General features: G+C 36.4%; 1 protein-coding gene across 3 annotated transcripts; it reads right to left on the bottom strand.

Moving 5' to 3' along the window:
• Nucleotides 1-2065: 2065 nt before the first annotated feature.
• Nucleotides 2066-10915, bottom strand: ANK2_12 (Ankyrin-2). 3 transcript variants are annotated; one of them, XM_051217428.1, is made up of 7 exons: nt 10670-10915; nt 9231-9508; nt 8139-8288; nt 7136-7353; nt 5440-5587; nt 4262-4343; nt 2066-2163 (listed from the first exon to the last, which is right to left on the bottom strand). In XM_051217428.1, exons 2-5 carry the CDS (start codon nt 9396-9398, stop codon nt 5554-5556), a joined length of 570 nt encoding a protein of 189 aa, XP_051064824.1. In that variant the 5' UTR covers nt 9399-9508; nt 10670-10915; the 3' UTR covers nt 2066-2163; nt 4262-4343; nt 5440-5553. The 3 variants fall into 3 exon arrangements, with proteins under 3 accessions (XP_051064824.1, XP_051064825.1, XP_051064826.1); XM_051217427.1 differs by lacking the exon at nt 5440-5587 and having other exon boundaries at nt 9231-9329; nt 9373-9508; nt 10670-10906; XM_051217429.1 differs by lacking the exon at nt 5440-5587 and having other exon boundaries at nt 10670-10888.
• Between the last annotated feature and the right edge of the window lie 1963 nt (nt 10916-12878).

The following is a 12878-nucleotide window of genomic DNA, read 5'->3' as shown; positions in this document are numbered from 1 at the left end:
AACGAGTTGGGAAGCATGTAAAAGTAACAAACTGGAAAGATGGAAAACCAATTAGTATCCGTTCATATTTTAAGTTTGATTTTTAGAAAATGTGGCGTAAGAGACGGTGTGTATGGTTATGATCCCAACATTTATGTGGGTAGTTGAAGTAATAAATCAACCTTAGAATTTAATTTGATAGCCAAATGTATATGTTCTCTTCAAACTTGTCTTTGTTGTTAATTGACTAGATCTGACACCCTACAGTGGTTAACAACTAGACTTGGTAGCCCGGAAGGATTATCTACGTGCCGCTGTACATCTACCCCCCGAGAGTAGTATTTATTTAAGGTCCATTCAGTTTCCGTACGCAGTTGGTGGTACTGTTCAAAACCAACCCCAGTGGATCATGTACTCTTACTCATCTACTAACCCTAAATCCTGAGTTGAAGCTTATTCTATTCGTTATATTACGCAGTTTAATTCTCCCTGAATCGTGTGTAATCTCCTTTTAGTTGGATATTGCTACAACTCCACTTCCCATTATGGGGATTTCTATCTTTCTCCGCTTATGTGGCAGTTCAAGCCAGTGTGCATTTACTCGATATTGCCCTGTTTCTGGCCGACTTATCATAATTCTAGAAGCCTAGGTTTCGCCAGGTTGAACAAGGAAATTATTTTATATATTAAGGGAATCGTAACGTTAGTGATAATATATCAAGCCTTACTTAGCTTATATGATTACTATGTGGGGGTTTTTGTCAAAGAAAAGCCACTACAATTAGTTAAATGTAAGAATGGCTTTAATTTCGAGGAAACCTAGTCTACTTCGTCTGGTCCTAAATGGTGCGGTACTGAGCTCCTTGTCAAGGCATAATGTTTGATGTTATGTAAAATAGGAGCATAAGTCATGTGGCTGTTGTTCGGCCGTTAAATAAAAAAGCCAGGTAAAAATGATGCGAGCTGTCTGGAAAAAAGCACAAATTATGACGAGGTCACTTTAAGTAAGTACTGTATGTGCAAGATGTGCCTATTTCCTTAACCCAACCTATATCGATCATCTACTGTTTGCGTTCGGTATACGTAGACGCCTCATTAAGCCGAGAATCGTGACTTCGGTATGTTTCGTGTCTATTTCAACGATATCGTTGCTGCTTCAGCAGACTATAAAGTATAGAGTCGTCGTTGCGCCCTAGTTTGTTTCAAGTCCTGGGGTTCATTACCCACAAATTTAGCTCATAAAAACTTAGTTATTTCTTTCACGTCGACTGATAGCTAGACACGTCAGAAGATATGTAGATCAGAATAAACATTATTTTCTACCTTCAAATATTACTACCAACAGTACTACCCGTACTGAATGCATAGTCAACTTTTCGAAGCCAAAAGTCAGTACCTGCGGGCAGCAAAGTCCGGTTGGTATACACAACCATAATTATGGGGATAAGTTTACGAAAGTATTACATCCCGGTCTAGCTTTTATTTGAAATCAACGCGTATGATGGCTGTACATGTCGCCTTAGCCTTTTGGTAGGACAGTTTGGTGAAATCTTTCAAATTGCAGCTTACGCTGATTCAACTAACAGCATATAACTCGCCTTTGTGATTAAATGGTTGTACAAATATTGATCTTCGGATACCTGGCAAAATAAACCCCATTTGTGAATATCTCAACAGGTGAAGTGATTACGGTCCTTCACAGAACGATATTGCAACTAGGTATTTGCGTAATTATGTTGTAGTAATTCTACCTTGGAGTGCTTTATCATTTGTACGGAGATTTTGGTAGGCAAGTATGTGGAGTCCTGAAAACCGCATTTATCACCTCGCTGTAAGTGCTGTTTATTTAGAAGTAGTCAGCAGTACGAATTGTCCTTCAAAACTAGAATGGGCTTCTGGGTATTCAACCTACTAATCAAATATGATGATACCCAGAGGAACAAGTATTCCTATCTTCAAAATAGGAGGATCTCGATCACTTTTTCCCGGTGGATGCTTTCGAAACTGAAGATACTGCATTTTACTTTAGTACTAAAACTACATCGACTTTACGTACAAAATAGTTTTTTATTTGGGAATAAACGAATATTTATAAAAAGATTATTTTTTTTATTTAGCTTTCAATAGTTTTAACAAATTCATTCGCAAATGGTCCGGGGCAACATCTATGGGTGTTCTGCCATCCTAAAAAAGCAGCACATAATAGACTGATTTAACAAAATGAATCAAATACGCATGTAACAAAACAAGTAGTCTAGGATTTACGAGCTACTGACTATGTAGTAAGCCAATCTATTCGGTGATACTGCGGCAGGGTACTTTGACCCATGTATATCTTACATGTAAGTTACTTAAGTCTTGGCTTTAGTATTTTGAGGGAGTCAGCCGTGGACATTGGTGTGCTAGTGGAGATCTCGAGTAACGGCCGTCAACTCTATGGAAACAGCCTGAAAAAGGCCTTTATAGTGTCGGTTCCCCATGTTCTATTTTAGCAGTTGTTCATGTACTTACTAGGAGTTTCGTCACAACGTTCATCTTCTTAGAAAGGAGAAGTGCTTAATTACGCTATGGTAGTGAAAAATAATGTGTCGATGTGAAGGAGTAAGAACGTCTAGTAAATAAACAATTTCTATCTGACTATTTAAAGATTATGCTGATACCAATAACTCATCATATCTGTTTTAACTTGTTAGGTAACTCCAAGAATTCAGTTGTTGTTTGCTATGTGGATAAATAATCCTTATATTGTTGTCTTTAGGTATGTTTGGCACGGATGATCGAAGCTTTGGATTGATGTGCAGTAAAAATTGTGACTAGGATACAGAGATTCATTATATCGAGTAGGGTTAACATCTTCGGAATTCAGAAAACAGATTAAGACACTAAATAACGTTTCAAGGAAGAAATATTTTATGATAGTTTTGATAAGTTGTTTTAATTTACACTGGCAGACGTATCTAAAGTGACATGACGTTGAGCTTAATCGAGATAAGTATTCATAGATAAGTGCTTATGCATGAATTGGAGGTTTTTGCAATTAGTCACAGTACGGTTGTGATTATCTGGAAAAGTACAAGCGTATTACATAACTAAAGTCGATGACCAAGAATAGTGATATCTCAGGTAGCCTAATTGAACTTTTTAGAATTATAGGAATTTGACACCGTTTTAAAATTGGATATCAATCTAAAAACGTCTGGTTGTTATCTAATATTTAGTGACTTATCATTGAAATAAGACGAAAACCAGTACGTCACAACTTTTGGTGCATATTTACTTCAAAACACTGATCAACATAATAGTAATTGCTTTCACTCTCCTCAACAAATAGATGTATGGGAGGACTTTTTAGATAAGTGCATGGACATAACCTGATTGCCGGGATGAAATGATAATAACCACAATTAGGTCACAGACTCATAGTAACTACATAAATCACGGGTTATTTTCGAGTAATACATCAGATCCCACAGATTATTTTTAATTGATATCAACCTTAACACTACAGTTGACAGGATTTTTTTAGATTAGTCTGGTGCGTACCATACATTTGGTAGAGACAGACAGCTCTTTAGTTAAAGTCTACTATTATTACCTTGCCTTTAGTCGGTATAGGGATTACAGACTGTAGAAGAAATCTTGTTCGACAAAAGTGTCACATACTCTCGCTTAAGACTGGGTAAAGTATGTTATATTGTGGTGTGTGCTACTTATATTGACATAAGTAGTATGTTTGTCGTGAACAGAAGGTCTGGCAACAGAGAGACATGAGGATCGAACAGTAAAGAATGGAAACAGGATGCAATTTATATGAAAATGCAAGAACAATGAAGTCTGAGCCATTTTAAGACAATTGATGGACATTTTGCAAACTAAGCATTTACCTTATGATTGTTAGATTTTATTAACAAGTCCTGTAATTTTGTGTTAAATACATTCGATTGTCCCCACTGGTGTTCGTGTTCACTACAATATGATAGAAGTGTAAACTACTAAAAGGCGAAAATGGGTTTGGTAGTAGATTCACGAAATAATCATTTTCATGCTACTATTGCACTGATTTGACAGTTAGTATCTTTATGTGATTTTTGTAGTACGGTACTTCATATATTTAGCCGTAAAATATTAGTTGACTAGTATGTTTAGGGTCAAACATCCATATCTCATCTCGATAATCTCGGAACCGTTTTTGGTGTGTTCACTTATCTACACAGGAATAATAGAGATTATTTTACCAGATGATCAATATATGAGAAAAAGCCTATACGTTCAGTAGACTTACTGTATCTTTATGATTTATAGAGGCACCATAATTCATTAGTAAAGTTGCGGCTTGGAAATTGCCTTCTTCGCATGCATAATGTCTATAATAAACAAGTAAAAAAGACATATGGTATTGATGCATAAGAAATAATGTGATTTTTCCATAGTAAAAAGAGGTGTATGAGCAAAATTAATTCTACACTAAAAAGTTAAATGTTTTACGATAGCTAGTTTAACAACTGGACAGCGGTGGCTCTAAGCTTTGACTCGATTACAAAGCTAAGTTTATCAGTTTTTCTAGTCAGTCGTATTACAGTTTAACTAATAACTAAAAACCACAAAATACTACAAGAAATATATTTGACTAGTTGGTTTTCTTTATGAATTTAAATGAAGTCAAAATGACAATTGAGAGAATAATGAGTTCATATTTCGTGGTTTCTCTTCAGCTCTTTACGATTGTATTCGTATTAGTGTAACGATGAGATGTAATATGAAGTAACAAAGATCAGTGATGGAATGATAACGACTGTCAATTGTGTATATATTATAATGCATGTGTGAGGTTGTTCGAAGATGGAATTCAAAAACAGGGGTGAGGCAGTCCGGAAACTGGTAATCTCACTTGTGCAATTATTATGGGTTTGAAGGATTTAAGAACATTTGGAGGTATATGTAGAAAATGTGGAGCGAGGATTTGGTAACTGTCTAGAATTTGATACTAAGTAATGACTATAGAAATTTCGCAAAGTTTTGACGATTGGGTTAGTGAAAAACGGACAACACATCAGTTTAGCTTGGATGTAGTAACCTGGCCTAGCGAAGATTGCCGCACAAAATAAAAGCAATTAAGGTGATTTCAATCAAAAATGTGGATTTACCGAGGCAATGTATTGTTAACGCCAACAATATACCGCCTGTCAAATGCTGAGTTGTTGTACTGTTTAGACTTGTACATTTCAGTCTGAAATTCTTTGGAACGTGTTCGGAAATGCGAATACATACTCTTGTTTCCTCTATAACTCGATTTTAAGCCCCATTCTATGACGTCTAGTAATACCATTCAGTTACCCCAAAAAGGGAAATTAAGTGAAGTTCGAAACACGATCTGTCAGTTTAAAACCGAGTACATTAACTAAGCTGTTTGTTTTACCAAGGCTTTACAATCTTATTTGTAATATGTATTATATTGCTCACCTTTGGAAGGAGAGTTTTAAATCATGGAATGGAAAATGTGGATGATCATATCCCAGTTCATTTGTAGATGAATTGGCAATTTGTTGATATGCTACACCATAGAATAAAACGTTTTCATGACTCGTAAATGAGAGGCTTTTCACTGAAACTACAATAAATACATTATAACTAGTCATAGGTTCATGAAGTCGACCTTCAGACATATTCGTGTTATTACTGAACTATTCAGATCAAAGTATATGGTATGCGGATTAGTTTTTGACATGTTAATAAATAAGTAAAATCATACGGTTTACGCATTTCCTAAGAAATGGACTTTTACCATATGTAAGACTATTTTTATTCTAATACTTATCAACTACGGTAAGATTTGTCAAACTTCCGGTAGGATTAACAACATAATTACACAAATGAAGCCATGACAACGAAACGATGGAAGTTTAGTGGTTGGTTCTAATCAATACGTGACAATCTTGAACATTACTCCAACCGGTTTGGAGAGCTGAATCAACAAAAGAATCAAAAGCTCTCAAACAAAATGTAGCTAAGAGTTTGTGATATAGTTCTAAAATCGGTTAGTGAGTCAGACTATTTTGATATGGTAATGCGACGAAATGTTATTTATGGTTTACAATATATAATATACTAAATGATGAGTGAAATTAATGAAAACTTATTATTCTAAACCTATTAGAACTAGGATTGACACTAGTTTATTACTTAATCATAATAATATCAGTACATGGTTGTGGAGAATGCCAATTTTTAATTGAGGTCATGAACTGATCAATGCTAGACCATGATTAAAAACCTGGAAGCACTGGACAGCTGTTGTGTCGTGATATGGGACTCGTCAGCAGTACGTATCCACGATCCCGCAAGCGGGGTTTGAACCGGGGACCTTCGACTATGCGCCCAATGCTGAGGAGTCCCATACCTGGACGAAACGGCCATCTAGTGATCTAACATTGGTCGGTTCATGTTCTCAATTAATAATAAAAATAATACTCTGATAAATTGTAAATAAAACTGTACAGCGTTACTAATTGTTTTGGATTTTACAATCATTTGAGTACAAATTGATGTATCACCCTAAATAATATGGAATTATGGAGATGAAATGAGAAGCGATAACGCAACCACTAGTTATTAGATGTGCAACAAACGTACAAAGACATTTAGGCGTAACTACGTTCTTATTTTTCCCCTGTATATACTTGAATGGTGAATCACGCTTGATGACGACTTGAATTTGACAATTTTATATAATGAGACGAGACACTAATAACCGACAAGCTTATCGTTTATGTTATCATGAAATGACTGATTTACTAGAATATTTATAGTGCCAGTAGACAGTAATGACTTTTATGAACTGGGATGTGTAATAGCGTTGTCCCAAACAATCAATCCGGTGTTAGAACTTTGTAATAAATCGATGTAAATGTAAACCATGTGTTTAAATGTCGATAACCGGATTATTTGAGTAATAAATTGTCAGTAAAGACAAACAGATGATTATACAAAAGCTAAAAAGTACGAAACATTTGTTTTTTATGCTCAAGTTCAGTAAAAACCTGTTTATTCGTATAGCAGAATAACATGATGCTAAACACAACTTAGCAGATGATAGTTATGTAAAAAGAACAGAAAGTGTCGGAGACGGATTCTTGTTTATTTATAAGCGAAAACTTACAGAGGTGTTTGGCCTTGTTTGTCAGTTAAATCAACAAGCGTTGAAAACAGTTTATTGCAGCCTTCTTCGTTACCAACATCATTTTCAGTGATTGTATGGTCTAAAAGATGTTTGGCTATATCTAGGTTTTCTGTAGCGATTGCACGATGAAGCGGTGTAACTCCTCCCCAATCTTTTACGTCTGGTTTCGCACCAGCATCTAATAGCTGTTTGACTAACTGGAAAAATAATGTTAGGAATGTAATTTTGAACTTGTCCGTTTAGTATAATTAAGAATAACATCAGCTTTGGACACCAAGAATTATTAAAGAGAATAAAGTTATTTTTATTATTATTATAAGAATTACCAGTAGAAATTCGACAGCAGCGATGTAACTTTCAAGTGTGGTCGGACTCCGAAACGTCTATGCAATAGTAGACATAGACAATTTCTTGTAGGGAGACTAAGTCTCCACTTTTATCCAACACGCTATTTTCATGATACCGTAAAATATTGATATCTCTTCTATATTCGTTTTAATACTGAACAAGGACAGCAATAATTAGAGAAGTCACTGATCGTTAGGTTAAAGGATTTAGGAAGATGCGATCTATTTATGACTACAATGAAAATGAGGGGAAAAGAATCGGGAGCAGTTCAACCGGCCAAACTTTAATTAGGCACTAACAGTTACCATCGAATCGGATCTCAGACATCATTGTATGACATACAGCTCTATAAGGTTGTTGAAATTGCTTTTTGAATAAATCCTTTATGGAATCGAACAGGCTTTCAGACTGACGAAGGTTCAATTAATAATTGGTTAGAACGATGCGTTAGAGTGATCGGATCAAGCTATATTAGTGAGGAATGACATTTTTATTTAGATTCGCATAATTAAAATAAGTATAGCTAGGTATATGGAAATTATATTTTAGATAGGACCCCGAATGAGAAAGCTTATATACATAAGGCACATGATAATGCAGTGAATATATTTAAAATATACGGAAAAATACTCACCTGAAGACGATTTTTAGAAGCACAATAGTGAAGACAGCACTGACCTGTCGAATTTATTACATTTACATCAGCATGCTCTTGCTCTATAAGATATGAAGCTACATTACCACGTCCAGCGGAAATAGCAATCATAAGTGGAGTCCAGTTAGACTAAATAAAATAATAGATGAAAAATATGATGATCTACAATGTTTTTTATGATGATACAGACCTTTTAAATGATCTTAAAATTCATGAATGCTGATAACATACCAAACATATTTGTGAAAGACTCAAGTGTCGTCAACAATTTTATCAAACTTGAGGATATCTAAACAGAAAAACAATCCTGAAAAGGTTGAAGCTAAGCAGAGTCACTCCCATCAGCATACCTATAATGAAGTTGAAAAAGAGTAGTGACAGTAGAATTGCTCGATAACACTACCTATTATTGCCACTTTGCATGAAAATTTCCCATGAACACCTATATTATTAACCATCAAAAATTGCCTACAGCTTTAGATGTGGAACCTGATCTCTTATAAAATATCCCTGTATGATTGAGCGTTAACAGTCTCTAGGGGTTATCCTATACACTGCTTTCACGAGGTTCCAGTTCAACGAGTGTGAAAAGTGGGCAACTGGTTCACAAATCAGATCAATGAGCATGGAATTTGCTTGAAGAGGAACATTTATTGTAGTTTATATGCTCATACAGTATCACAACTCTCACAGAAAAAAGACAAAAATGAGGTTCCTGCTTTGGCTTATGAAGACATGCGAACCAAATATTTTGTCACTCAAAAATTAATCTTAGACTAGTTAGTGCTGATGAGTTGCATTTTTGACGTTTGACTATTAATATTGACAGAGCCTAAATAATACTAGGTCCTCCTCACTACAAGAGTTGTTTATATCATGGTGAGATGAAAGTTTCGTTAAAAGTAAGGAGTGACTAGCGAACTAACATATTTTAATGGGGATAGAGCAAGTATACTTTGTCAAAATAACGTACTACTAAAACCACTGTTTTTTAATACACCGAAAAAGAACTCTTATTTTTTATAAATGAAAAACCAGAAGTATTCAAGTGGACTTAAACATACTTATTACCTGATCTTTGCAATCTTTATCGAAACCTCTAGTCAGAAGAACTTTTACCAACTCTAAATGACCCCCACAAGCCGCCCAATGAAGAGGATTTCGCCCAGCCTGCAAGTATTGAGTCCAGAGTTTAAAAAGTTCACAATAAAACCTGGTCAACAAACGACTTTTCGCCATCCGATTCCAATATTTTTAGTACTGCGGTAACAACCCCATCGTACGCGAACCGGCATACTGCTAAGTCAGACATCAAAATTTAGTCAACTGGGCAGCTTTGAGCTATAAACCTGTAATGAAATAGGACAGATGGTATGTTAGCAAATGAAACTAAAAAGTATTAGCAAAACAATCCACCTTTTATCTCAAAATATTATTTCCACAAAATTCTTGGACTTTCAAGACAGTTGATCTAGTTAAATAAGAACTACTTGGGTAGTGGTTTAATTAAAAAAGTAGCCTAGAAACAAGAAAGTAGCTTGATCTTATTCAACCACAAAATGAGGTTCATAGTTAGTGATTGTTGCAATATAGACAAGTGTTAGATCATATCGCCTGGTCAAGAAAGGAAGTATTACAGCAAACAGGTGAGACTTTGTGGCTGAATCTTGCAAACACTTGCCCTACAGCAACACTATTAGTGATGGACTAGTAGAATGGATACTGTACGAATTATACTTTCGTCACAGAATGGTTTAGATTACCTATCAAATAGTATTTTGATAGACAGCATTACTGACCACGATTTGTGAGACAACTATATTCCGTGCCTTTAAGTGATATGGCTTAGCAATGATGACAGTAGAGGAGATGAACCACGCCTTTCGCTGGATTTTGAATATGGTATTGCTCTTTTAAGTGCACTTGGCTTTTTTGGATCGTTTAATATTGTCACTAGTTTTCTATTGACGTCATTAAACAAAGACAGTATTTAATATCGTCAACACCCAATCTTTGGAGAAACATTTATCATTCCTAGAGAAGCAACAGCATAACACTTTGTTGAAATGCGTCATCAATCCCAAACTTTCCTCAGTTCTGAGGATTTTCCTCGAATTTCCAAATTATTCAGGGAAAATGCACTGTAGTACATTTTATCGTATAACCACCAGTTAGAAGTGCCGCATAGCGACAGACCACAATATCAACTTTGTAGTATTGTAGACTAGCTACTTAAGCAACATTTATATAGACTTTTTTAATACGAGCGATAGCAATCAAATGTATTTACCTACATTCATCTACATAAGGGATGACTCCATCGTTTTCACAGACTGCGTGCTCACGAAATGTGTGCTACGTTTAAGCCAACAGCAAATAATTCATATAACCATTGTTATTATAATAGTATTATAATACGAACAAGTTAATGAATTCAACATAAGAAATTTGTACTAGGCTTTTAGAGAATACTACAGCAAAATATATTATTAAAAATAAATATTACATACATAAAAAGAACCACGACGCACTAAAAGGTTTGAAGGAGTAGCTAGGTGGGCAACGACCCAGTGGCATCGTGGTGTAACGCTATTAAAAATCCTTACATATGACGTTGCTAATGTGAGTCTGTTGTCCTGCAATAGGGAAAACAGACTCACATTATTAACGTCATATGTAATGATTCTTAATACTGTTACGGTGGGACAAGTTAAAATTACCTCAACTGTGCTTACACGACCTTGATGGGCCAAAGCGGCGGAGGGCATTTTGTATTTGAATGCCACGAAGTGGCTATCTTGATCTTATAGTACCTTGATTGTTCAGCATATGTGTACTTGTAACTGTTGGGTAGATCTTAAAGCACTCTTATTGCTGGATCGCTCCAATTAATATATGTTACTTTGCATTTCATAACTATGTAAGCTTCATTAAGTTTGAGGGTCGAATCGTTAGAAAAGTCTGAGATACTACTGTTGATGAGTCCTCTTCCTCGTATCCGGACTTACATATGCAATAACTTCATTCTATTCGGATTCCAGCATGGCTATCTTTGCAGTATATCATGTTATAGAAAACTATTGTGCGGCCACGATAACTGAACTCTTTCAGCGGAACACAAATGTCGAGCGAATATTGACCTCCAGGACTTCTCCAAGACATGTGATGGGGTTACCATACAACACAGTTGCGTGACGATGGAGATTGGTAGTTTAGGTTCAAATGGTTCAAATGGTTGTGGATGGAATAGAAGAAGCTTTCGCTTAACAGGCTCCCGTGTCTAGTAGCAGGGGATCACCAAATCCTCCAGGCAGGAACCTAGGTATGTTAACAATAAAAGAGGAAAAGAAATTGGTAAATCATAGTATGATGCTGTCCTTGGTCCTTAAGAATAGGTCACGTTGCCTCTTGAAGGACTCCTGAGAAGTCGCTTGGACTAGCTCGGCCGGCAGCGAATTCCAGCTTTTGACAACTCTTAAGGAGTAGAAGTTGTGTCTACATTCCGTCTTGCCATGTTGTGTTTCCAGTTTCTGGGTGTTACCCCTTAGGTTATTATTCGAACTAAGCTTAAGTAGGTGTTTAAGAGGATGTCCAGAAGTGTTAAGAATACTATAAGCCATTAATAAATCACCTCTAAGGCGCCTATACTCCAATGGGTAAAGGTCTAGTGAATGGAGGCGTTCTTCGTAAGGTTTAGATTTGAGTCCTCGAACTGATTTCGTGGCTCGCCGTTGGATACGCTCCAAAGTGACCTTGTCCTTTTGGAGTGAGGGGGAGTACTATGTTTCCGTACTCTAAATAGGGACGGATAAAACTATTGAAGATTGTATGGAAAGTTCGTCCGTCAAACTGTCCAAAAATGCGCTTCAACGTTACTAGTGCAAGGTTTGCTCGGAAGGCATTTTTGTCACAGTTAGCGTAAGACTTTAAGTCATGGGGCACCACGACTCCTAAATCTTTTTCGACTTGAGATACTACTAGAGAGGAGTTTCCTAAGTTGTAACTGTAGTTTGCAACATGTCGCAGATCGACTACTTTACACTTTGAAGTGCTAAAGGTAAGTCCGTTATCGTCTGCCCAACTTTGAAGTCGAGTCAGATCCTCCTGAAGTGCCTGTATATCGTCTTGGTTGCGTATCTCTCTCCAAAGTTCCACGTCGTCGGCAAAAAGTAATAAGTCTGACGTTACCTGTTGAGGAAGATCATTTATGTAGATCAAGAAGAGAAGAGGTCCTAGTACTGAGCCCTGGGGGGCCCCACTAGGACATTCCATAGCCTGAGATAAAGTTAAATTAACTCTAACCTTAAAGTGTCGATTTTTTAGGTATGAAGTAGGCCAATCGATTAGAGGTGGTTTGATACCTAGTTGTTTGAGCTTATTGATAAGACACAAGTGGTTAACCTTATCAAAAGCTTTTGAGAAATCAAGGTAAATGATATCAACCTTTCCCTTGCGATCGAGGATGCTTGTCCATCTGTCCACCGCAGTCAGCAGGTTGGTTATACAAGAGTAACCCTTCCTGAAACCATGCTGTTGGGGTGAGAAGAAATTTAAGGACAGTAGATAGTCGTTTAAACCGTCGCATATCAGGGACCCCATGGGTTTTGAAGGTAATGACAGAAGAGCCACCGGCCGATAACTTGAAGGTTCATTGCATCGACCACCTTTGAAAATTGGTGTGATGTGAGCCAATTTCCAATTTTCCGGTAATTTGCCTCG

This window comes from Schistosoma haematobium, chromosome 5 (assembly GCF_000699445.3).
Source record: "Schistosoma haematobium chromosome 5, whole genome shotgun sequence".
Lineage (NCBI taxonomy): Eukaryota > Metazoa > Platyhelminthes > Trematoda > Strigeidida > Schistosomatidae > Schistosoma > Schistosoma haematobium.
This window is presented reverse-complemented; position numbering and strand designations above follow the sequence as displayed.

Excerpts from the sequence above, each read along its gene's own strand:
- ANK2_12 (XM_051217427.1), bottom strand. The coding sequence starts at position 9,471 with ATGTCTGACTTAGCAGTATGCCGGTTCGCGTACGATGGGGTTGTTACC. Across the intron at positions 9,330-9,372 it reads AAAAGTCGTTTGTTGACCAG|GCTGGGCGAAATCCTCTTCA; the intron begins GTTTTATTGTGA and ends CAATACTTGCAG. Across the intron at positions 4,344-7,135 it reads AAACAAGGCCAAACACCTCT|ACATTATGCATGCGAAGAAG; the intron begins GTAAGTTTTCGC and ends TGTTTATTATAG.